The sequence below is a fragment of the Ostrea edulis genome, chromosome 2 (assembly GCF_947568905.1).
Source record: "Ostrea edulis chromosome 2, xbOstEdul1.1, whole genome shotgun sequence".
In the NCBI taxonomy this organism is placed as follows: domain Eukaryota; kingdom Metazoa; phylum Mollusca; class Bivalvia; order Ostreida; family Ostreidae; genus Ostrea; species Ostrea edulis.
Window position 1 is genome coordinate 108,035,716 of NC_079165.1, and position 25,000 is coordinate 108,060,715.

At 34.4% G+C, this 25,000-nt stretch overlaps 1 protein-coding gene and 3 long non-coding RNA genes across 5 annotated transcripts in view; 2 read left to right on the forward strand and 2 right to left on the reverse strand.

Annotated features, from left to right (window-relative positions):
- The window catches only part of LOC125665419 (titin-like), a 197,062-nt gene that overhangs the window by 10,110 nt on the left and 161,952 nt on the right, over window positions 1–25,000 (forward strand). For both annotated transcript variants that reach the window (XM_056156017.1, XM_056156018.1), the window contains exons 2-3: window positions 11,433–11,490; window positions 14,865–14,983. In XM_056156017.1, coding sequence (XP_056011992.1) covers window positions 11,433–11,490; window positions 14,865–14,983 — 177 coding nt within the window. The remainder of the gene's footprint in view (window positions 1–11,432; window positions 11,491–14,864; window positions 14,984–25,000) is intronic.
- Window positions 3,072–5,153, reverse strand: LOC125662103 (uncharacterized). Its single transcript, XR_007365252.2, has 4 exons — window positions 5,008–5,153; window positions 4,199–4,337; window positions 3,881–3,975; window positions 3,072–3,146 (listed from the first exon to the last, which is right to left on the reverse strand). It is a non-coding gene; the product is annotated as an uncharacterized LOC125662103 (long non-coding RNA).
- Window positions 7,718–8,562, reverse strand: LOC125664708 (uncharacterized). Its single transcript, XR_008800411.1, has 2 exons — window positions 8,238–8,562; window positions 7,718–8,130 (listed from the first exon to the last, which is right to left on the reverse strand). It is a non-coding gene; the product is annotated as an uncharacterized LOC125664708 (long non-coding RNA).
- LOC125664716 (uncharacterized) lies at window positions 8,805–10,374 on the forward strand. Its single transcript, XR_007366048.2, has 2 exons — window positions 8,805–9,051; window positions 9,521–10,374. It is a non-coding gene; the product is annotated as an uncharacterized LOC125664716 (long non-coding RNA).

A 25,000-nucleotide genomic window follows, 5' to 3' on the forward strand; every position in this document is an offset into this window, starting at 1 on the left:
AGTGTCGGAGACATATTGTTTTTGCTCCATTTCTTATTATTCTTATTACGTCTTCAAACACAAAGTGTCGGAGACATATTGTTTTTGCTCCGTTTCTTATTATTCTTATTTTCTTCTTCTTCTTATTATTATTATGTTCCCCAAACAAAGTTTGGGAACATATTGTTTTTACTCTGTTTCTTATTATTATTAAGGTCTTCCGTTCTTCACGGAAGACCTTCTAGTGATTCTACTGTTTCTTATTAATAAGGTCTTCCGTTTCCGACGGAAGACCTTCTAGTGATTGTACTGTTTATTATTATTATGTCTCCGAACACAAAGTGTCGGAGACATATTGTTTTTGCTCCGTTTCTTATTATTAAGGTCTTCCGTTCTTCATGGAAGACCTTATAGTGATTCTACTGTTTCTTATTATTAAGGTCTTCCGTTCTTCACGGAAGACCTTATAGTGATTCTACTGTTTCTTATTATTAGGGTCTTCCGTTCTTCACGGAAGACCTTATAGTGATTCTACTGTTTCTTATTATTAGGGTCTTCCGTCTTCAGTGGAAGACTCTTCTATTATTCTATTGTTGATTTTTCAGTAGGGGGTTGAACATGTCGACCGTCACTTCCTGTCGTCACCGGAAGTGATGAAAAGAATCGCAAATTTCAAACTTTTTCCTTTAAATTGAAACCTATACTAGTTTATTAACTCTCTTTCAAAGTGTCAAAAGAATATTGACTCTGTCGGTAGTCAAAACGACTACTTCCGGTTTCTTGATAAAATACCTTTTTACTTTTCGTCTCTTTGTCCCCATAAATCTCGCTTATATTTGAAGTCTTTCATATGATTTTCACATGTCTTAATAAAAGTATCAACTTCTAAAGTTTTGATAATTTTGTTTTTCAAAATTGACTTCCGGTCGGTACTAACCTACTACTTTTTCTTTCTTTAGTCTACTTTTTGTTGAGAACTCTTTCAGATAGAGACGTGAAATTTTCAGGGAATATAGACAGTAAAGAGTCGCTGTCATTTATAGGAAAACGCATCTGAATAGTACTTCCGGTCGTCACCGGAAGTTACGAGAAAGGAGTAAAAAATTCGATAATACATTTCTCATTCATTTCCCTCTGAAAATACAGCAGGATATCCCAGGAAGTCCCAAGACAAAATCCCAGGATTTATCAGGATTGTCCTGAAAAGTCCTGCTTTTTTGAAACTGAGATTGACAAGGAATTAGAGGGACGGTATTGGCAGTGGGACATTTCAGGACTTTTAAGGATAATTTCCCCATTGAAAATACAGCAGGATATCCCAGGAAGTCCCAAGACAAAATCCCAGGATTTATCAGGATTGTCCTGAAAAGTCCTGCTTTTTTGAAACTGAGATTGACAAGGAATTAGAGGGACGGTATTGGCAGTGGGACATTTCAGGACTTTTAAGGATAATTTGAACACTTAAATTTGCCTTTTATTGTCCTGCAAAGTCTCACTTAATCCTGCAATCTGAAAGGGGAGAAAGTGGGATTATTCTGGACATGTCTTGGAAAGTCCCAGTACACAGGACTGGGATTTTGCAGGATTTTATTGGATCTCCCTAAAAATCCTGCTTTTTGAGTTGATGCAGGACTCCTGGAAAGTCCCAATTTATCCTACTAACCTGTTTTGGTCTTACCCTACTGTGGAATAAAACTCGAGATCCAGGATATGTGATATCTTTTCTGTAAAAGTGGCAATTAAGAATGAAATTATGAATCAAAATGATAATCTGATAATAAAATTTATTTAACATACATATACATAAATTTCAGCAATACTTATATGAACTTCCAAAGCAAGTACTTTGAAAAGTTCATTTAAATTATGGCTGGGGTGAGCTAAAAAGCACTATTTCTTACGTAAACAAATAATTAAACAAGAGGTCCATGGGCCACATCGCTCACCTTAGTCATCTTGGTCCATACCCTTACAGAAAAAAGGTACATTTTAGGTACCTTTGTTGGGTACACTTTTGGGTACATTTTGGATACATTACAGGTACAATTTGGGTACACTTTGGGTACTTTACGGGTACACTTTAGGTACACCAAAAAGTACCCGGAGTGTACCCAAAAGGTACCTGGAATGTACCTAAAGTGTACCTAAAAGTATACCCTTTTTGGAACCGGACTTTGAAAATATTTCTAGCTGCAGACGGGTACTTTTTCGGGTACATTGTTCTTTCCCATGCAACTGTCTAAGTTAAAATTTTCCGGGGTACCTTTTGGGTACCTTATTATTTCCAACTTTCCAAGTATCAATTTTTAGGGTACCTTCTGGGTACAATATTTTTGGGTACACACTTTGGGTACGCTTCGGGTACACTAAAAAGTACCCGGAAAGTACCCAAAAGATACCCAGAATGTACCTAAAGGGTACCTAAAAGTCTACCCTTTTTGGAACCGGACTTTAAAAATATTTTTAGCTGAAGGCGGGTACTTTTTCGGGTACATTTTCTTTCCCGTACAACTTTTTAAGGTTTTAATTTTTGGGGTACCTTTTAGGTACAATTTTGTCAACATTGTTGTTCCCATTTTGGGGTACTTTTTGGGTACATTTCTTTGATACATTTTCAGGGTACATTATGGGTACATTGTTGATACAACCCAGGTACATTTTAGGTACTTTTCAGGTACAATCCAGGTACCATTTCAGAAACTTTTCTGGTACATTTTAGGTACAATTCTGCTACTATTATAGGTACTATTTAGGTACATTATTGGTAAAATCCGGTTACCAATTTAGACAGTTTTTAGGTACAAACTGGGTACATTTTAGGTACATTATAGGTACTTTACGGGTACAATTTTAGGTACAAACCCGGTGCCATTTTAGGTACGTTTTGGGTACATTCCGGGTACTGCATAAGTACCATTTTAAGTACACTCTGGGTGCCATTTTAGGCCCTTTTCAGGTACCATTTATGGCATTTTCCAGACTTTGCTTGCCTCTCCTAAAGTATGCTTGACTAACACTTCAAATGTACTGGAGTTCTGCTAGTTTTCATGAATATTACCAACCATGTGTCCTGAAAAAATGAAGAATCTTAATATATGAGAAATTGCATTTAATTCATACTATAAAAAATTATGACAAAGCTTCTCTTCTTCGTAATCCTATTTCTCCTGCAAAAAAAAACAACCCATTTAATGAAATATAATAAAACCAAATCACAATACGAATGTAGTTTACTGCACTTTTCTTTGTCTTTAATTCAGTTGACTTGACGCTTTAAATTATCTTTATTTTACACCCGTTTCGTCTCTTTTAACTTTCTAAATTAAATATACTTATATATTATATTTTCTTGGATATTGTTCCTTTATTATTAATTCGATTAAAATCTAACAAATACATGTAAATAAGTGCATAAATGAAAGAAATTTAAAAAAAACATTTTCATCATAAATAATTAACACGTGCAATACAATACCAAGATTGCAATGAAAATATTTTAACTTATCTAACTTTGCATTAAATGGTTGTGCTAGATAATCATTCTTAACAGCAACATCTTTTCATAGTCTGAACAGCAACAAGACATGAATGTGAACCATGGATGCCCCCAAACTTAACGGTTTTCAAGACAAGTAGGTCAAAATTCATGTCAAGGTCAGAAGATTAAATTTGGTACCATCAGAAAGCCTTAGTGGGTCTAAAGGTCATTAATGAGGTACTTATATGTACAGTTTGTATATATATTAAAAAATATTTTCTTGTCACAAAGAATAAAAATGGCAAACATAAAATCCCTACCCATTTTAGTTGAAAAGTTATAACTAAGTTAAAGTTATATCAATATGCCACTTATATTTTATTACAGATCATAGGATACAAAATATTTTAACAGCAATATTACCTGTGCATTTTAAAAAGTTTCACAAAAATGTGCTGTAGATTCTCTGGATAAGTTTTTGCTCACTTTCCTTTGGGAGAACATTGATGACGTACATTCTAAAAAAAATAATAATGCAATTATTTTGTGGGCATGTTATATATCTATTTAAAATTAATAGAAACAGTTTGTATGATCTGTTCAAATTAAATCAGTGATTTGAAACTGATAGTGGAATTAGTCATCCCAATTTGACTTGCTGTCAGACAAATTTAAGACATATCAGGGTCATGGACTTCCCATCCACTATACATATAGGCCTAGTAGTCTCATTGGACTTACCTAAAATGTGCATGAACTGAAGTGTCATTCAGAGTAAACTCATTTTGGTCTGCATAGTGTAATTCTCAGAATGGCATATTAAAACCAGTCTGGTCAGTGGTCACACCATATAAATTCTGTATCTATCATGAATTATATTCTGAAAGAGAAATGAAATTGTAAATAATCAAAGGATACCAAAGACCTTCCAATAACCAAATTACAGGACAATAAATAAATATTTCTAATCACTGGTCACTTGTGCTATCAAATTAAATTTTTACTTGTCAATTGATAACTCTTACTGTTCCTTCGGACCAATCTGATTAAAACCAGCTCCTTGATCCGCTCCTCGTATTGCGACAACATAAAAATAAAGGAGCGGATCGAGCTGATTTTAACATAATGCCGACGTTACTTAAGTTATTTCAGTTTGACCTGCTTTGTACATAATAAGAGTGGTTAAACTATGAGGTGTTACAAATGAAATAGCATTGCTGTGTCTAGCGAGTATATATCTAGTTGATGCAAATCGGGGGTTATCAAGTGCCGGGTAGAAAATGAAAATTGTCTTTTAAAAGTGTCCGACAATAGACGCATTTAGACTAGTTAGCGAATTACATTGTCCTACTTTACAAAAGACACATGAGTTACATAATTCAAGATACCTCTGACTGTTACCCTTGCTTTCTCTATATGTTATGTGCAGTGAAGATCATCAGACACAAATGTGAAAGGGATAAGAATCGGAGGAATTTCGGATTATCAGTGATCATGACTGGCATGAAGTCAAAGAATCTACAAAATACACTAGTGTGTAAATCACTTACTTAATGGTTGGGAGTCTCTTCAGGATAACACCACAAAATCCCTCGGGTCCCTGTTGAAGGCTATAATCTTTGTCTGTTCATAAAGTTTACGGTATGTCACAACATCATAAACATGGCGTCTGCATGCTTACTAAACGCGGGAACTCGGAGTTGCACACCCGATGCTTTTTATCAGGAACCCGATCTCAATTTACAGTTGTTAGAGCCAAGTACTGTGAAGACCCGCTCTGAATTGATTGGTTAATTAATTAATAAGTTAACTAGTTTATAAAAATAATATGATGATCTTCAATAGTTTCCTTCTGCAGGGACATCTTTTGACATACAGTGTATATCAATATTAAAAAAAACCACACACACACCCCAAATAAATAAAAAAATAAATAAAAAATCATATACAGATAGATCTATATATGTATGTATTATGATATATACAGATTGTTTACCACACACACACATATATATAATTTTTTCTTATGAAATTGCTGCAGACTAACAATCATGTAGCATTATCAAGTTCAAAAGAGTATCTTACTACTAGGTCTCTACAATTATTTATTTTTGATTGTTATGTTTTTAAAAATGGAAAATAGCTTTCCATTTAGAGGTTTAGGGATGGATCCCTTCATGTAATCCTTCAGATTTTCTTTAATACTATAGCTACCTTAATGGCAGAACAAAAAAAACCTTTTTATAGATAAATTAAAATTCATTAACATCAACAGGATTTGCACTATTTCATATATATATATATATATATATATTTTTTTTTTTAAACAAAAAATGTCTACAACATACATACATCAATAAAAAAACAACATGCCAGATTGAAGTTGGGTACATAATGCTGGTACAATTGACTATAAAAGCTTTCTTATTTCAAAATCAGTTGTGAAATTGTTTAATGTTTATTTTCATATTATTTGTATCTGTTGTGAAATTACAAGGTTTATTTAAATGGGTACATTTCGGGTACATTTTCAATAGTCACATTTAAAGTTGGTACATTACAGGTACAATTTAACTTTTTAATTTACCCAGGGTACATATCTGGTAAACATTTCAACATTAATATTTTTTGTTGGGTACATATCGGGTACATTTCAACTTAGTAACTTTAAAGTGGGTACATATCGAATACATTTTAACTTCTTTAATTGATACCCTGGGTACAATTCGGGTACATTTGAACATTTATATTTTTCTGTTGGGTACATTTCAGGTACATTTTAACTTTTCAATTTTTAATCTGGGTACATTTTGGGTACTTTTTACAATAGTCGGGTACGTTCCGGGTACTGTCGAAAAATGGCTAAGTTTTTTGCGGGTACTTTTTGGGTACCTTTTTCAGGGAAAAAGTTGCTTCGGGTACCTTACAGATACATTTTAGGTACCTTTAGGGTACATCTCATTTCTGTAAGGGTATTTAAAGATTTCCCATATACTTGTATGTAAAACTTTTGTCCCTATAATGTGGCCAAAACCTACCCTTGGGGGCCACGATTCAGGGTTGTCACTAGAAAATATTGAAGACGAGTCCCGGTATCATGGTTTGTAAGCAGCTTGAGTCCCATGAAAATTTGACGAGTCCCATGAAAGTTGAATTAAAGAGTCATTTAGATTTTTCCTACACCTTTATTTATACCGAGTGAACACAAGCTAATGTCGTACCTCTGTTCACTTTCATCTTCAACAAATGGCAAAAATCAGTTAATTTTCGCCAAGCCCATGCATAACAGTGCAGTGATCACTTTGTACACATGAAATTAAAAGTAATCATTCACAACTCGGTCTCATACAACTAATTGCCCATTGCAAACAGAATTACTTCCCCGAATCCTCTATCATCGTTACAACCCTATTCAGTATTAAACAAAATTTTAATTAAATAATTATTGTGATAAAATAGATGCGTACTAATTTTGTTTGTAAAATGATGTCAAATCTACCAAAGTTTACAAACTACGCTACTTTCAATTCCAATAAAAATGGCTACCGGAAGACAAACATTTATAATTAAATATAGATCCTGATTTGTAAAAAAAAGAAAAAGAAACATATATAAATAACTGCCTGTGAGTGGCAAAATGTTTTTTACTTTGTATCTAAATTTCAATATTATATTCTAATTTGCACCTAATTGACTGCACTAAACAAACAAGTCGGATTGGGACACTGTGAACTCGGTGGTATCATCTCGGTTCACATTAGAGCGTAACGTTTTACCTAGATTTTTTCCTATGAGTTTTAATTAATACACAAATCAGGGCTTCTAAGTAAAATTATGATTTTTACTCAGAGTCCGAGACACGTCTGCGGGACTCGCCATATCAGACAAACCCCAATGAAATTTCTGTGATCCTATTCTTGCGTTAGTGACAACCCTGTGAATTTTACAAACTTGAGTCTACACTATGTCGGGAAGCTTTCATGTAAATCTCAGCTTTTCTGGCCAAGTGTTTCTTGAGAAGACAATTTTCATAAAGATTTTCCCTGTATATTTATAAGTAAAACTTTGATCCCCTATTGAGACCCAATCCAACCCCCCCCCCCCCCCCCAACCCCCCCCCCCCCCCCAGGTCATTGGTTTTAACAAACTTGAATCTGTACTATGTCAGGAGGCGGAGGCTTTCATGTAAATTTCAGCTTCTCTGTCCCAGTGGTTCTAGAGAAGATTTTTGAATGACCCCACCGTATTTTTGCGATTATCTCCCCTTTGAAGGGGCATGGCCCTTCATTTGAACAAACTTGAAAGCCTTTCACCCAAGGGTGCTTTGTGTCACTTAGTTTGGTTGAAATTGACCCAGTGGTTCTGGAGAAGATGAAAATGTGAAAAGTTTTCGCCGACGACAGACAACGAACAAATTTTGATCAGAAAAGCTCACTTGAACCTTCGGCCCAGGTGAGCTAAAAAAAAAATTTTAAACAGGTATTATCAAATTGTCCCTGAAGTTGAATTTTGTTTATCTTGATGTCACGGGTAACCTGGAGTGGTTCAAAGATCTATTTCTTCGACTCGTGGGTGGGGGAAGGTGGCTCCAGACCTAAACAACTTGAGACGGTCTCTCATCTTGTTTCTAACTTCTTTGAGGGCCATCTCTGGATTTTTCTCTGGTACAGAGGCTTAAAAGATAGCATAATGAATTATTTGAGAGGTTGCATAACAGGTTTTGTAAATGAACATCATGCAAAATTTAAAATATTTATGTCTTGAACTTGTATATATGCACCTTCTGCATCGTCTTCCCTTTTATCTAAGCCATCTTTGGTCTCACGGGCATTTTCCTGTCACACTGCATGATGTCGGTTCATCCACTGAAAACAGTGCCTTATTAAAAGTCACTTGATGATATTCTAAATTCATAACTATCTCTTCAAGTCCATGCTACAATGAAAGAGAACATGTACTAGATAAAAATATTGGAAACAGGATGATAATTTGTTAAGGTGTGACAATTCCACTAGACTACCAAAAAAGACGAATTATTACAAACCAAAAGTAAAAATACTAACCAGCAACGCCGTGTATTTTGAAGAACTAGGCCTATCCCCCAGTTTCTGAGTGTAAGGTGAATCCTATATTCCTATCTGGAATCCATTCCATGCTTGATTGCATACTAATTCTGTTGAATGTTCTCCATCCTTGTGAATATTTCCCTGACTTCGCGCCCAGAAAGGAACATTGAAAAAAAAGCGCTTTGATCACTTGCGTGAACGTCAGGTCGTACACTGACTGACTCGTCCCCAGGTCAACACGTAACCAAAAGACAATCAGTAAAAAATTATACAATCGACCAGTGGAAACCCAGTGTATAAGACTTCATATATATACATATGATATATTTTATACATGATATATCTTATATCGAATTAGAACGGGGAGAAGAAAAAAACACGACAAGCTTTGTACATTGTACAAGTTGACCGAAACGACATCACCGGAAGTTACAACTTTCAAAGAAGTCATTTATGATTTAAAGATTTGTGAATGGAAATCAATAACATCGGAATGAAAAAGGACTACGGGGTAACGGATGACACTCTGTAAGTACCATATGCTTATTTTGTTTACGTTTGTAAATGATTACATGCATTGGAAAAATACACGCTTGATCGCTGGACCACTCGAAATTCCTCGATACAATCATTCTATTTACAGCTTAACATATCAAAACAAACTACTCTTTTTTTTAACGTAAACCATTGACTGGTTCGATCTAGATGGAAAGGGTATAATCACCAGAACATTGTATCATGGATATCCATCATTATGATTCTGTTTCGATCAGTTGACCTTGTTCTGTAATTATTACTGCTTCGTAAAATAACTACGGACAGTACGGTTACAAAATTTAGCATGGCAAGCTGATTGTATCCATCAGTGATAATTTATTGCTATTTGCACCTCAAAACATTGATGTGTCAAAGAAACTTTTCTAAATATAAAATTTTTAATCAGTGTCTTGAAAATTAAGTTTCTTCATTAATAATTTGTAATTAATTATTATTGCAGGAGATTGAGAACCCAAAAGGTACATGCTGTGCAAGAAAGATGTAAACATGCGAATTCCTAAATGTACTAAATATTAAAACATATCAACTGCAATCTTCAGTGGTGACATCCAAAAGTTGATATGCCATTGGTACTTCAAGTGATACGACCGTGACATTGGAAAATCCTTTTAACTTATCATCACTTGAGCCTGAATTGCAATCCTTTTGATACAGACATTTTTTTAAGTTCAGTTTCGAACATTAATACCGCTGTGTCATCTCTGGAAATGGAAAAGCCTACCACAGAATCTGATGAATTTTTGAACATTCTTTCACAAAAAGGGATCTTCTTTATTTTGAAGAAGGTAGCCCAGGAACTGGAAATCTGTTATCAAAATGATCTTAATAATACACTGGACAATATTCTAACCTAAAAAAAAACATGACAAACCCGATTGAACTCCTGTGATGAAGCATCTCAAAACTCAAATTACGGTAGTCTTTCAAGTGACATTGAGGATTTCAATAGCGCATTTGACAGTAAAGTGATTTTTATTCAAGTTCAGATTGTTGTCATTATAAATTTATAAGAAGTGTTCTCATAGCCAACATTTTTCAAGTCTACTTTTGATGAAATATAGTCTTTTCTATTACAACTTATTATGACATGATTGTTGTTGTATACATAAATGTTCTTATCTACGAATCATTCACTGTTCTTATAGGTTTTTTTTAGCCTGAACTATGTAGCAATGACATGTCAAGGTAATCCAGAAAATGTAAAATCTTTTCTTTGATATGACAAGGATTTAATTTTGTAACAATTAATATCTAAAAGTCCTGTAACCCTCATTAAAGTCCTTTATAATCTGACTTCACTGGTTGTAAGATTTTGAGGGTAATTGCAAGACTTCTCTCTTTGCATACTTTTAATACGAAGTCCTGGAAAGCAATGTAAAGTCTTGCATTATCTTGAATGTATCAAGTATGAGATTTTTAGGGAATTTGTGGGACGATGTTTTCGTCTTCATTTTATAATAAAGTCCTGAAAAACACAAGAATGTCCTAGAAAAACCTGCTGCTATGAGAGTGGGACTTTGTAAGACATTTAGGTAATAAATATGTCCTAGAAATTCTTGCAAAGTCACTCTTGATGTAAGTGGGATATTCCAGGACAAATGCAGAAACATGAAGTCCTGTATTATCCCACTGCATTAGGACATGGGAGAAGTGGGACTTCACAAGGAAGTCCCAGGACTTCCAGGGATATCCTTCAATTAAGCAAAAAAGTGGGATTTATTTTCAGAGGGGTAATAATATTTCTTTTCATTTACTTTATTATAGCATTCCTGCTTTTTCACAAGAGTTCAGCACTTGATTTAGCTATGAATAGCTGAAGAGCTAAGTGCACAAGTTAAAATGGTGACCCTCACTATAAAATACAAACCAAGAATATTGAGGTTAAATAAGGAAGGAAATATCTCGGCGGAATGATAACCAAGAATATTGAGTTCTGGATCATATTAATTAAACAAAACTGGCCACAAGACTAGGAGGTCACAATACAAGCATTCCTTTAGATATTCGTTTTGGCCTCAAAACCATAAAAAAAACTCCAGATTTTAAGAAAATTTCGATTTTGAACACTTCTTTTCTTGTATCAAAAACACGAATAGGAAGTTGTACGTAAATCTGCAATTTAAGACTTATGTCTGATTGAAGTATTTGTCTGGAGAGTTTTCATATGAATTGTTATATTAGCATAACTGCACCATTTCTGAAAGTTATGCATTGAATAATTTGACCCCGTCTTTCAGTACTTTCAGGACTTTGATTTTTATATGGCAGTCTTTTAATTTAGTATGATAGATATCCTGCAGATTGGAAATTGTGTCATTTTACATGTTTATTAATTGATTGCTCTGTTGCAGGATTCTATTCTCTGGATATCATTTTTAGCTGTTTGCAACTTTATATGGAAAATTAAAGGTTGGTTGGCTTTTTATTTAATTAATACATGTAATAGCAATGCTATCCTGATGTTTATTATGAAAGGTGAAGATAATGAACATTGATCAATCTCATAACTATATTTGGCTTTAAAAAGACCACAGAAGTTTTTGTATTGATAGGCCATTTTAGTCATCTGTCAACTGTATATTTGTCTGAAAGAATGATAATAAAATTCAGGAATTGTTAAAGGGACTGGTTCATGATTTTTGAAAATAATATTTTTCATTTTTTTGTGTTAAACATTGAAAATATAACTCATTTGAGATTAACAACCAAAATTTTGACCTTCGGAATGCAAGAATAAAAGCAATATTTTAGTCTTAGCTCAGTGTTGTAAACAAAGACTTGAAATATTGATCTTTGTATAGTAACATGTTTAACTTCTGGATGACACATTTTACTTAAAGAATACTTGAAATTTGATAGATATAATAAACATAGATTGATTGATGTTAAATGCCATTTTGGCAATATACATGCATTTAAGCCATTTGACGGCCGGATTGTGGACTTGTTTATTTATGTTGGACTGTAACATGTAAATAATTTTTCATTGCATAGGAAACTTCTAGCCCAAATGTGTCAAAAATTTGAAATTACTATGTTACCAATTTTGTTACAATGTTTACAATTTGGCTAAGTATTCAGTAAAGTGCTGTTTCTATGGGTATCCCCAAAATCAATTTTTCCAAATTTAGAATATTCTGAGTTATATTTGCAGGTGGCAAATCAATTAACAGTGTGATGAAGAGATAAAAGAAACAGTCTCAGAGGGAAAAGTTAATTATTGAATAAAATATTTGAATATAAAGTGTTGAGTCACCTGTTCTTTGCATGCTTATTTTGTGACAGGGTCTGAGGACCCCAAATCAAATTTATTTTTATACTTACACTTTTATTAATTTCAACTATGTAAGAAGGTTTTACAGGTAATATAAATTAAGTCTGACAAGGTTTTTGACACTGAAATATGAAAATTCATCGAAAAATAAAAGATTTAAACCCATTCTAAATGGTCACGCTGTTGGACGTAACATTTTCTGTCTTCTACTCAAGTGAAAAAGAAATGTAAGTCCTGTAACAATACAGGGCAATTAACTGCACGGAACATCTTGAGGTTTGAGCTTATAAACTAAATGCAATTATTCATCATGGATTTGTCATTATTTTTTGCTCATAAAAATTCTGTCCAACCATTATGGGTGAAAATCTCAATTTTCATTTGCAATTTGTCAATTTGATTATCGTCCTTTCTGTTTACGACAACATATTTTACGACAACTATGATGCGCATGCAGTATTGCCATCAACCATTTCCTTTAACTCTAAGTCAACAACGTGGAAGGGAGTGCGAAAGCACTTTCTGTCCAACCAAGAAAATCAAGTTGCGTCCGACTTTATGCTACATCCGACATCCAAGACTTGCATAGATTGATAAATTCCTCTCATATCTGATCAGATATACTCTAGAATGGTTACCGAAAGTCACAGAATCAATTCGCTTCCACTTCGACAATAAGTTCTCCCGAAAGTACAACCGCATATGGCTACGTATATTTAATAAAGAGTTACGTCCAACAACATGACCATTTAGAATGTTTTTTTTTTTTTTATGAATTTTCACTTTGGATATGTTTTTCTATGAATTTTCATGTTTAGTGTCAAAAACCTTGTCAGATTGTTATATTACCTGTAAAACCTTTTTACCTAGTTGCAATTCATAAAATTATAGGTACAAAAACAAATTTCATTAGGGGTCGTCAGACCATGTCACAAAGTAAGCATGCAAAGAACAGGTGATTCAACATTTCATATCAAAATATTTTATTCAACAATAAACTTTTCTCTGTGAGACTATTTCTTTTATCTCTTCATCACACTGTTAATTGATTAGCCACCTGCAATTATAACTCAGAATATTCTAAATTAGGAAAAAATGCATTTTGTGGGGGATACCCATTGAAACAGCACTTTACTTAATACTTAGCCATATCATGAAAAATGGATTATGTCCTCTGTTTGTCCAACAGATTTTTCTGGTTTTATTCTATTAATTTATTTAATAATGAGCCGTTTTACATCTTAGCTGATCGAAGAACACCAGCTGTAGATACTGGTATAAACAACAAAATTTGAATTTCTTCATTGACTTTGGATGGTGCAAATTGAACAAATTTTCATTTAAAAATGTCTCTGTTTGTCCGACAAATTTTCATATTTGTTAAACTTACAAGCTAATTTATGATAAATTTAACAAAATCATATACTGAAATTGAAGATCTTATGAACTAGCTGTCAGAGAAAAATTAATGTATCTGTAAACAAAGCCTTCATATAAAAGGAAACAATGCATTTTAAATGTCTTGTTACGTCCAACATGACCCCTGACCAACATGCTATTTTGGTCTAATTTTATGTTTTTCCACTCTTTTTACATGTAAAATCTTAATCTAGAACCATTATCCTATCAGAAAATCATATTAATATCATGATTTAAACAGCTACTTTCAAAATTGTACATTTTGTCACACACCGGCAACTCTTTACTAAATACTTAGCCATTTACAGTTTTAGTAGTTTAAAAAATTTTCTTTAATAAAGAAAAAATTGGAGTGTTTACATATCCACTTGATTTCAACCTTTCATGTGTTATTGACAGGTTGTATTGTGCAATCCAAAGTATGCCATTATCAATGTTATGATTAATATTTAGTTTCATTATGTTGGCCTGTCCTTAAAAAATAAGCTATTAAACATATACTGTCATATGTCAACCTTTCATGTTATCTTTCTGTCCTGTTAACATATTAAACTTTGTTCCATACCTTTATAAATCTTTTCATTTACTTTATTATAGCATTCCTGCTTTTTCACAAGAGTTCAGCACCTGATTTAGCTATGAATGGCTGAAGAGCTATTAGTGCACAAGTTAAAATGGTGACCCTCACTATAAGATACAAACAAAGAATATTGAGGTTTAATAAGGAAGGAACTATCTCGGCGAAATGATAACCAAGAATATCGAGTTCTGGATCATATTGATTAAACAAAACTGGCCACAAGACTAGGAGGTCACAATACAAGCATTCCTTTAGATATTCGTTTTGGCCTCAAAACCATAGAAAAGGAACAGACTTCAAGAAAATTTCGATTTTGAACACTTCTTTTCTTGTATCAAAAACACGAATAGGAAGTTGTACGTAAATCTGCAATTCAAGACCTATGTCTGATTAAAGTATTTGTCTGGAGAGTTTTCATATGAATTGTTATATTAGCATAACTGCACCATTTCTGAAAGTTATGCATTGAATAATTTGACCCTGTCTTTCAGTACTTTGATTTTTTTATAGGAACACCAACTTTAGATTTGGGAACAGGGAACACAGTAGTACCAGATGATGGTAGGCAGATTTCAGGAACTACAACTACCTGCTTCAGCTCCACTCCTACATTTATATGGAAATTAGTGGTAAGTTTACGTATAGACAAAAAAGTCATTAGTTTTGTAGAATTGCTAGATGAAACCGCGTGCAAACGTGGGAAATCACAATTAAATGATATTGCATGGAAGAAGGACTTTTTAAATGTGTGTTTGAATTGTTGCGCACATGAAATGAATTAAAGATCATAATCATATAAATAAATTTAAGGTAGCTCATTACACAAAAATTTTATTTAATGGCTCGTTAAAACACCTCTTGTGAAGTATGATTTCACCGTCGAAAGAGTGATACAAGCTCTCAATTATTTTCTATGAATTTTTTGAGATTTTTCCTTGAATGATAAAAAAAGGTACGTGTTTTGTTTGCAAATAAGAGACTCGAGAGTCCATTTTGCTGTGATTTGGTGCATGATATGAATATATAATAAAACATGTCTGAAAGACTCAGATATAAATGTTCTAATTTTTTTGAATTTTTTTAATTATGAAAATTGAAAACGTTATTTCTTAATATTTTTTAAATCTACTTATAAAATCTTCAAAAAGCATATCAGTTAGAAAAGAGATATATCAAAGAAATATATTATAAAAAGAAATTGAAACGAAAAGACCAAATTGTAGATATAATCACTATATTCAAAGTAAAATAAAAAGTACCGTTCCCGATCAAAATTGATAAACATTACTAAAATAATCCTATTGTTGCTAATTTTATGCACTGTTTTTAGCTCACCTGAGCTGAAAGCTCAAGTGAGCTTTTCTGATCACCCGTATTCCGGCATCCGTCTGTCTGTCCGTCCGTCTGTCCGTCTGTAAACTTTTCACATTTTCAACTTCTTCTCAACAACCACTGGGCCAATTTCAACCAAAGTTGGCACAAAACATCCTTAGGTAAAGGGAATTCTAAATTGTTAAAATAAAGGGCCAGGCCACCTTCCAAGGGGAGATAATCAAGAATCATTGAGCCAGAAAAGCTAAAATTTATATGGAAGCTTCCTTATATAATGCTTTCTCATATAGTACAGATTCAGGGTTGTTCAAATCATGGCCCCAAGGGGTCGGATGGGGCCAGAATAGGGGATCAAAGTTTTACATACAAATATATAGGGAAAATCTTTAAAAATTGATATTATCTTCCTTTCAAGAACCACTGAGCTAGAAAAGCTGAGATTTATATGAAAGCTTCCTGATATAATGCAGATTCAGGTTTGTTAAAATCATGGTCCCCAGGGGGCGGATGGGGCCACAATAGGGAATCAAAGTTTTACATACAAATATATAGGGAAAATCTTTAAAAATCTTCTTCTCAAGAACCATAAGCCAGACAAGCTGATATTTACATGAAAGCTTTCTGACATAATGCAGATTCAGGTTTGTTCAAATCCTGGCCCCTGGGGGTAGGATGGGACCACAAGGGGGGATCAAAGTTTTACATACAAATATATCGGAAAAATCTTTAAATATCTTCTTCTCAAGAACCATTGGGCGAAAGAAGTTCACATTTACATGAAAGCTTTCTGACATAGTGTAGATTCAAGTTTGCAAAAACCATGGCCTCCAGGGGTAGGTTGGGGCCATAATAGGGACTACAGTTTTACATGCAAATATAGATGGAAAGTCTTCTGATATGGACCAAACAGTGTATAGTAAAATTTACACTACCAAATTCTTTATTAAGCTGAGTTTTAACAGTTTGTACTATATCTATGGCGAAACAAGGTTGAGAAATAACTCTTAAGAACTTTTATTATACCCCCCGAACGAATTTCAGGGGGGTATATAGGAATCGCTCTGTCTGTGTTACCGTTCGTCCGTCCGTATGTCGGTCTGCATATTCGTGTCCTGGTCATAACTTCTTTGTTCTTTGACATAGGCATACCATATTTGGCACACAGGTGGATTACCATGAGACGATGTGTCATGTGCCTTCATGACCTTTTTATGACCTTGACCCTTGAGCTCAAGGTCAAAATTATAGGTATATACCATGGATTTGTGTTCGGACTATATCTTCCATTTTCTTCAACAAAGGCATACCATATTTTTACACTCAGGAAAGAGGTAATTTATACAGGTCTATCAACAGTACCCTTTGGGAGATTGGGGTAAGCGAGGAGAGGAGGGGGGGTATTCTTAGTGAGCATTGCTCACAGTACCTCTTGTTTAAAATAGCAACTTTTATAAGCTTGAAAAAGTCCCTTAAGGTGTCAAGATATTGGCCCCTACAGATCCCTTATCCCTTTTAGGATTCATTTCAAAACCTCTTCCTTTGTCTGGAATGCTGTTGACATATTTTAGGTAAAATCTCACAAAGTTTCCTTCAGAAGTTTTAGAGAAAACGTGGCAGGCGTTTTTAGGAATTTAACATTGAAACTCCCATAGGGAAATTCAAAGATTCATAGAACCGGAAAGTACTCAATATATTTCAATGAAACTTGGCACACATGTTTATTTTATCATTAGTATTAACTTTACGTAAGATTCTGTTTGAAATATTAGAAGAGGTAACTCTGGATAAATTTATCTGAAAGAAGCAAATTTTAAGCTCTAAAAAGTCCCTTAAGGGGTCAAAATAGTGATGCACGGGTAGTAAATTTTAGATTGCCTTTTTTTTGTTTAATTCAAATCACGAAAGAGTTTGAAAATCCGAAGCCAAATAAAATAGTTACGGATAAAAGACTGTTTCTGGCTTTGGCCCCTAGAGATCCCTAATCCCTTTCAGGATTCATTCCAAAATCCTTTGCTCTGTGCGGCATGGTATAGAGATATTTCAGGTAAAATATCAAAAGGATTGTTTAAAATTTTTTTGAGAAAATGTGGCAGGTATTTTGAATTAATCTTAACATTGAAACTCTCATAGGGAAATTCAAAGATTCATAGAACTGGAAGCTAGTAATGAAACTTGGCAAGCATGTTTAGTATATCACTGTTAATAATCTCAACGACCTTGAAATTTTTTGAAATTTGTTTGCAGTTTTTCAAACTGACACCCCCCTTTTTGAAATCTGGAGACCTTAATATCTCAAAATCGACAGGAGCTGGAAGGTTGACCTTGCAATGACTATTGTGGATCAAAGTCAAATAAATCTAAATCTAAAGTTTCGTTATACTGTGATGAAGATTTTCAAAGATATGGGGTCCCAAAGAAAAACGCTTTTTATCCTTGTAGAAACCGAAAGTAAAAGATCCAGAAGTCCAAAAGCTTATTTGCATTACAGCGTAATTTTGTCTACACGAATCTTATAAAGCTTCATCCTTACTAACCACCGTTTTCTTGAAAACGCTGACAGAAATCTGTCGAGAATAAAAAGAATGAAATCTTTGAATGTTTATCAGAAAACGTCTGGACAAAATCTCTTTATAAAAACGGAAGTCGAACGTAATTCACGTCCAGAAGTAAATATCGAAAAAAGAAAAAAAAACTAATCTAGTTCATTTTATGGTGCATCTTTCCTGAAAGTTTTATGAAAATCTGTCAAGTCCTTTCCGAGAAATTGCGTGCACAAAATCGGAAAGAAAAAGAACAATAATAATAATAAAAGAGGAAAAGAAACATAACCCTTACAGGAAAAAGGTACATTTTGGGTACCTTTGTTGGGTACACTTTTGGGTACATTTTGGATACATTACAGGTACAATTTGGGTACACTTTGGGTACTTTACGGGTACCCTTTAGGAACACCAAAAAGTACCCGGAGTGTACCCAAAAGGTACCTGGAATGTACCTAAAGTGTACCTAAAAGTCTACCCTTTTTGGAACCGGACTTCGAAAATATTTCTAGCTGCAGACAGGTACTTTTTCGGGTACATTGTTCTTTCCCATGCAACTGTCTAAGTTAAAATTTTCCGGGGTGCCTTTTGGGTACCTTATTATTTCCAACTTTCCAAGTATCAATTTTTAGGGTACCTTCTGGGTACAATCTTTTTGGGTACACACTTTGGGTACGCTTTGGGTACACTAAAAATACCCGGAAAGTACCCAAAAGGTACCCAGAATGTACCTAAAGGGTACCCAAAAGTCTACCCTTTTTGGAACCGGACTTCAAAAATATTTTTAGCTAGAGGCGGGTACTTTTTCGGGTACATTTTCTTTCCTGTACAACTTTATAAGGTTTTAATTTTGGGGGTACCTTTTAGGTACAATTTTGTCAACAATGTTGTTCCCATTTTGGGGTACCTTTTGGGTACATTTCTTTGATACATTTTCAGGGTACATTATGGGTACATTATGGGTACATTATTGATACAATCCAGGTACATCCCTAAAAACCCTAAAAACTGAATTTGGTTGAAATCCGATGGACTTGATTTTTGGCCGCCATTTTCTTCAATGGCAGCCATTTTGAAAAATTTGAAAATTGATTGGAAGGAAATACTGATGCTAGAAATAAATTGTGGACCCTCCATTTACCCCAGAACCCAAATGTTGTAGAGATTTTAACACTTTCAAATATTTCGGTATATGGCGGCCATTTTGAAAATGGCGGCTCAAAAAAAATTTTGATGTTGGAAATGGACTCGGGGTCACTAAATTACCCTAGAAATAGAATTTGGTTGAAATCCGACAACCTAGAGTTTTTGACGTTTTTTGGCCGCCATCTTGAAACGGCGGCCATTTTGAAAATTTGAAAAGTTGAATGCACCCCTCCTAGTGACCCCCTATCAGCTCACAAAGTTTGAAGTGGATCTGTCGAAGCACTTTCACAAAATCGGTCGGACAAATTTCTCACTAAAGAAGAGGAAAAATAAGAAAAGAACGAGCTATAACTGTGTTGGGATGCCAACACAAATGTCTCAGAACACCTCCCCATGTCAGAAATGGTTTTTGATGCCAGATCAGGAATCTCAAAAAACCCTAGAAACTAAATTTGGTTGAAATCCGACGGACTTGATTTTTTGGCGGCCATTTTCTTCAATGACGGCCATTTTGAAAATCTGAAAATAGATTGGAAGGAAATACTGATGCTAGAAATGAACTGTGAACCCTCAATTTACCCCAGAAACCAAATGTTGTAGAGATTTTAACACTTTCAAATATTTCGGTATATGGTGGCCATTTTGAAAATGGCGGTTCAAAAATTTTTTTTGATGGTGGAAATGGACTCGGGGTCACTAAATTACCCTAGAAATAGAATTTGGTTGAAATCCGACAACCTAGAGTTTTTGACGTTTTTTGGCCGCCATCTTGAAACGGCGGCCATTTTGAAAATTTGAAAAGTTGAATGCACCCCTCCTAGTGACCCTTTATCAGCTCACAAAGTTTGAAGTGGATCTGTCGAAGCACTTTCACAAAATCGGTCGGACAAATTTCTCACTAAAGAAGAGGAATAATAAGAAGAAAAGAATAAGAATAAGAAATAGAAATGATCTCGTTGCGAGCAACGAATAGGTCTTCCGTCCACTTTCTGATGAGATAGGATGTAAGTCTAACATGTTCTGAAACTCCGAAAGAGACTTAATTATTCCATGCACGTAAAAAGTTGATGGATAAGCGAGATATGCGAAGACAAAGAAATATCAATTTTTCGAAGTTTTTCTCTAAAAACCGGAAGTTGTTGGTTAAACTTCCGGTAAGTGTAACATTTTTTGAAACACCGAAAGAGACCGAATTAATCTGTGCAAGTTTTATTTCAAAAGCATAATTTTGAAATTTGACGTTTCTTTTATTCACTTCCGGTGACAGACGGAAGTGACGGATGGCAATGATAAACCTTATTACAGAGATACAAGTCACCATCTATCATCCCTAAAAGTTTGAAGACTCAATCTTTAACCGTTTATGAGAAAACACCCGGACAAAATGTCATTTGAAAAAGAGAAATTCGGTCGTAACTTGCGACCGGAAGTGAATTTTGAAAAAGGATTAAAGGGTACTCCAGAGTTGGATAATGTCAAAAATATCTGTAAATATTGTAGTAAAAAGTTGATAGATAAGCGAGATATGCGAAGACAAAGAAATATCAATTTTTCGAAGTTTTTCTCTAAAAACCGGAAGTTGTTGTTTAAACTTCCGGTAACTGTAACATTTTCTGAAACTCCAAAAGACACTTCATTATTTCAAGCACACATTTTGTTTGAAAAGTGTAAATTTATTTGACGTTTCTTTCGTTCACTTTCGGTGGTGGCCGGAAGTGACAGATGACAATTCTAAATCTTTTTAGAAAGCTACAAGTCACCACCAATCATATCCTGAAATTTGAAAGACTCTATTATTAACCGTTTATAAAAAAACGGCCAACCAAAATGTCATTTGAAAAAGGGAAATTCGGCCCTAACTCGCGACCGGAAGTGAATTTTGAAATAGTATTAAAAGGGTATCCCAGAGATGTCAATAATATCTGTAAACATCGTATTAAAAAGTTGATAGATAAGCGAGATATATGAGAACAAAGAAAGACCATTTTTTCGAAGGGTTCCTCTAAAAACCGGAAGTTGTAGGTTAAACTTCCGGTAAGTCTAACATTTTCTGAAACTCTGAAAGAGACCCAATGAACATATGCAAGTTTTGTTTCAAAAGCATAACTCTGAATTTTGACGTTTCTTTTGTTCACTTTCGGTGACGGCCGGAAGTGACGGATAGCTATGATAAACCTTTATTACAGAGCTACAGGTCACTATCTATCATTCCTGAAAGTATAAAGACTCAATCATTAATCGTTTAGGAGAAAACGCCCGAACAAACTGTTATTTGAAAAACGAAAATTCGGCCGTAACTTGCGACCGGAAGAGAATTTTGAAATAGTATTAACGAGTTCTACAGAGATGGATAATGTCAATAGTATCTTGCAACATCGTATTAAAATGTCGAAAACTAAGAGAGATATACGAGGACAAAAAAAAGACCAATTTTTTGAAGTTTTTCTCTAAAAACCGGAAGTTGCTGATTAAACTTCCGGTAAGTCTAACATTTTCTGAAACGCCGAAAGAGACCTAATTAATATATGCAAGTTTTGTTTCAAAAGTATTAGTTTGAAATTTGACGTTTCTTTTGTTCACTTCCGGTGACGGCCGGAAGTGACGGATGGCAATGATAATACCCTATTGCACAGCTACAAATCATAATCTATCATCCCTGAAAGTTTGAAGACTCAATCGTTAACCGTTTATCAGTAAACGCCCGGACAAAATATCATTTGAAAAACAGATATTCGGCCGTTACTTATGACCGGAAGTGAATTTTGAAATAGTGTTACAGGGTTCTCTTAAGATAGATAATGTCATAAAGATCTGTAAATATCATATGAAAAGTTTGATAAATAAACGAGATATACGAGGACAAAGAAAGACCATTTTTTCGAAGTTTTTCTCTAAAAACCGGAAGTTGCTGTTTAAACTTCCGGTAAATCTAACATTTTCTGAAACGCCGAAAGATATCTAATTAATCTATGCAAGTTTTGTTTCAAAAGCATTAGTTTGAAATTTGACGTTTCTTTTATTCACTTCCGGTGACGGCCGGAAGTGATGGATGGCAATGATAATACCCTATTGCACAGCTACAAGTCACCATCTATCATCCCTGAAAGTTTGAAGACCCAATTTTTAACCGTTTATGAGAAAACGCCCAGACAAAATGTCATTTGAAAAACGGAAATTCGGCCATAACTTGCGACCGGAAGCGATTTTGGCAAAACTAAAAAAAGTGTTCTAGAAAATTCTATTTTACCTTTTTCCTGAAAGTTTCATGAAAATCTATCAAGCCGTTTTTGAGAAATCGTGTGCACAAAATCAGTAAGAAAAAGAACAATAATAATAATAATAGAGGAAAAGAAACATAAGAATCACTTAATAACGAGCTATAACTGTGTTGGGATGCCAACACAAATGTCTCCGAACACCTCCCTATGTCAGAAATGCTTTTTGATGTCAGATATGCACTCAGGATTCTCAAAAAACCCTAAAAACTGAATTTGGTTGAAATCCGACGGATGGCGGCCGTTTTGAAACATTTTGAAAATTGATTGGAAGGAAATACTGATGCTAGAAATGAATTGTGGAGCCTCCATTTACCCCAGAACCCAAATATTGTAGAGATTTTAACACTTTGAAATATTTCAGTATATGGCGGCCATTTTGAAAATGGCGGCTCAAAAAAAAAATTTTGATGGTGGTAATGGACTCGGGGTAACCATATTACCCTAGAAATCGAATTTGGTTGAAATCTGACAACCTTGAGTTTTTGACGTTTTTTGGCCGCCATCTTGAAACGGCGGCCATTTTGAAAATTTGAAAAGTTGAATGCACCCCTCCTAGTGACCCCCTATCAGCTCACAAAGTTTGAAGTGGATCTGTCGAAGCACTTTCACAAAATCGGTCGGACAAATTTCTCACTAAAGAAGAGGAAAAATAAGTAGAAAAGAATAAGAATAACGAGCTATAACTGTGTTGGGATGCCAACACAAATGTCTTCGAACACCTTCCCATGTCAGAAATGGTTTTTGATGCCAGATCAGGAATCTCAAAAAACCCTAGAAACTAAATTTGGTTGAAATCCGACGGACTTGATTTTTTGGCGGCCATTTTCTTCAATGACGGCCATTTTGAAAATCTGAAAATAGATTGGAAGGAAATACTGATGCTAGAAATGAATTGTGGACCCTCCATTTACCCCAGAACCCAAATGTTGTACAGATTTTAACACTTTCAAGTATTAAAGTATATGTCGGCCATTTTGAAAATGGCGGCTCAAAAAAATATTTTGATGGTGGAAATGGACTCGGGGTCACAAAAGTACCCTAGAAATAGAATTTGGTTGAAATCCGACAACCTTGATTTTTTGACGTTTTTTGGCCGCCATCTTGAAACGGCGGCCATTTTGAAAATTTGAAAAGTTGATTGCACCCCTCCTAATGACCTTCTTATCAGCTCACAAAGTTTGAAGTGGATCAGTCGAAGCATGTTCATAAAATCGGTCGGACAAATTTCTCACTAAAGAAGAGGAAAAATAAGAAGAAAATAACGAGCTATAACTGTGTTGGGATGCCAACACAAATGTCTTCGAACACCTCCCCATGTCATAAATGGTTTTTGATGCCAGATCAGGATTCTCAAAAAACCCTAGAAACTAAATTTGGTTGAAATCTGACGGACTTGATTTTTTGGTGGCCATTTTCTTCAATGGCGGCCATTTTGAAAAATCTGAAAATAGATTGGAAGGAAATACTGATGCTAGAAATGAATTGTGGACCCTCCATTTACCCCAGAACCCAAATGTTGTACAGATTTTAACACTTTGAAATATTTCAGTATATGGCGGCCATTTTGAAAATGGCGGCTCCAAAAATTTTTTTGATGGTGGAAATGGACTCGGGGTTAGTAAAGTACCCTAGAAATCGAATTTGGTTGAAATCCGACAACCTAGATTTTTTGACGTTTTTTAGCCGCCATTTCGAAACGGCGGCCATTTTGAAAATTTGAAAAGTTGATTGCACCCCTCCTAATGACCCTTTATCAGCTCACAAAGTTTGAAGTGGATCAGTCGAAGCATGTTCATAAAATCGAGCGGATAAATTTCTCACTAAAGAAGAGGAAAAATAAGAAGAAAATAATAATAAGAACTAGACACTCATTACTAGTAATGAGTAGGTCTTCCGTTAGACCACTTCCGGTAAAGAGCTTTCTGTTCCTACAAAAACCATTTAAATATATCAGAAAATGTGCCTTAACAATGAATGAGAAATATATTATCGAATTTTTTACTCCTTTCTCGTAACTTCCTGTGACGACCGGAAGTACTATTCAGATGCGTTTTCCTGTAAATGACAGCGACTCTTTACTGTCTATATTCCCTGAAAATTTCTCGTCTCTATCTGAAAGAGTTTTTAAAAAAAGAAGTAAACCTAAGAAAGAAAAAGTAGTAAGTTACTCCCGACCGGAAATCAATTTTGAAAAACAAAATTATCAAAACTTTAGAAGTTGATACTTTTATTAAGACATGTGAAAATCATATGAAAGACTTCAAATATAAGCGAGATTTATGGGGACAAAGAGACGAAAAGTAAAAAGGTATTTTATCAAGAAACCGGAAGTAGTCGTTTTGACTACCGA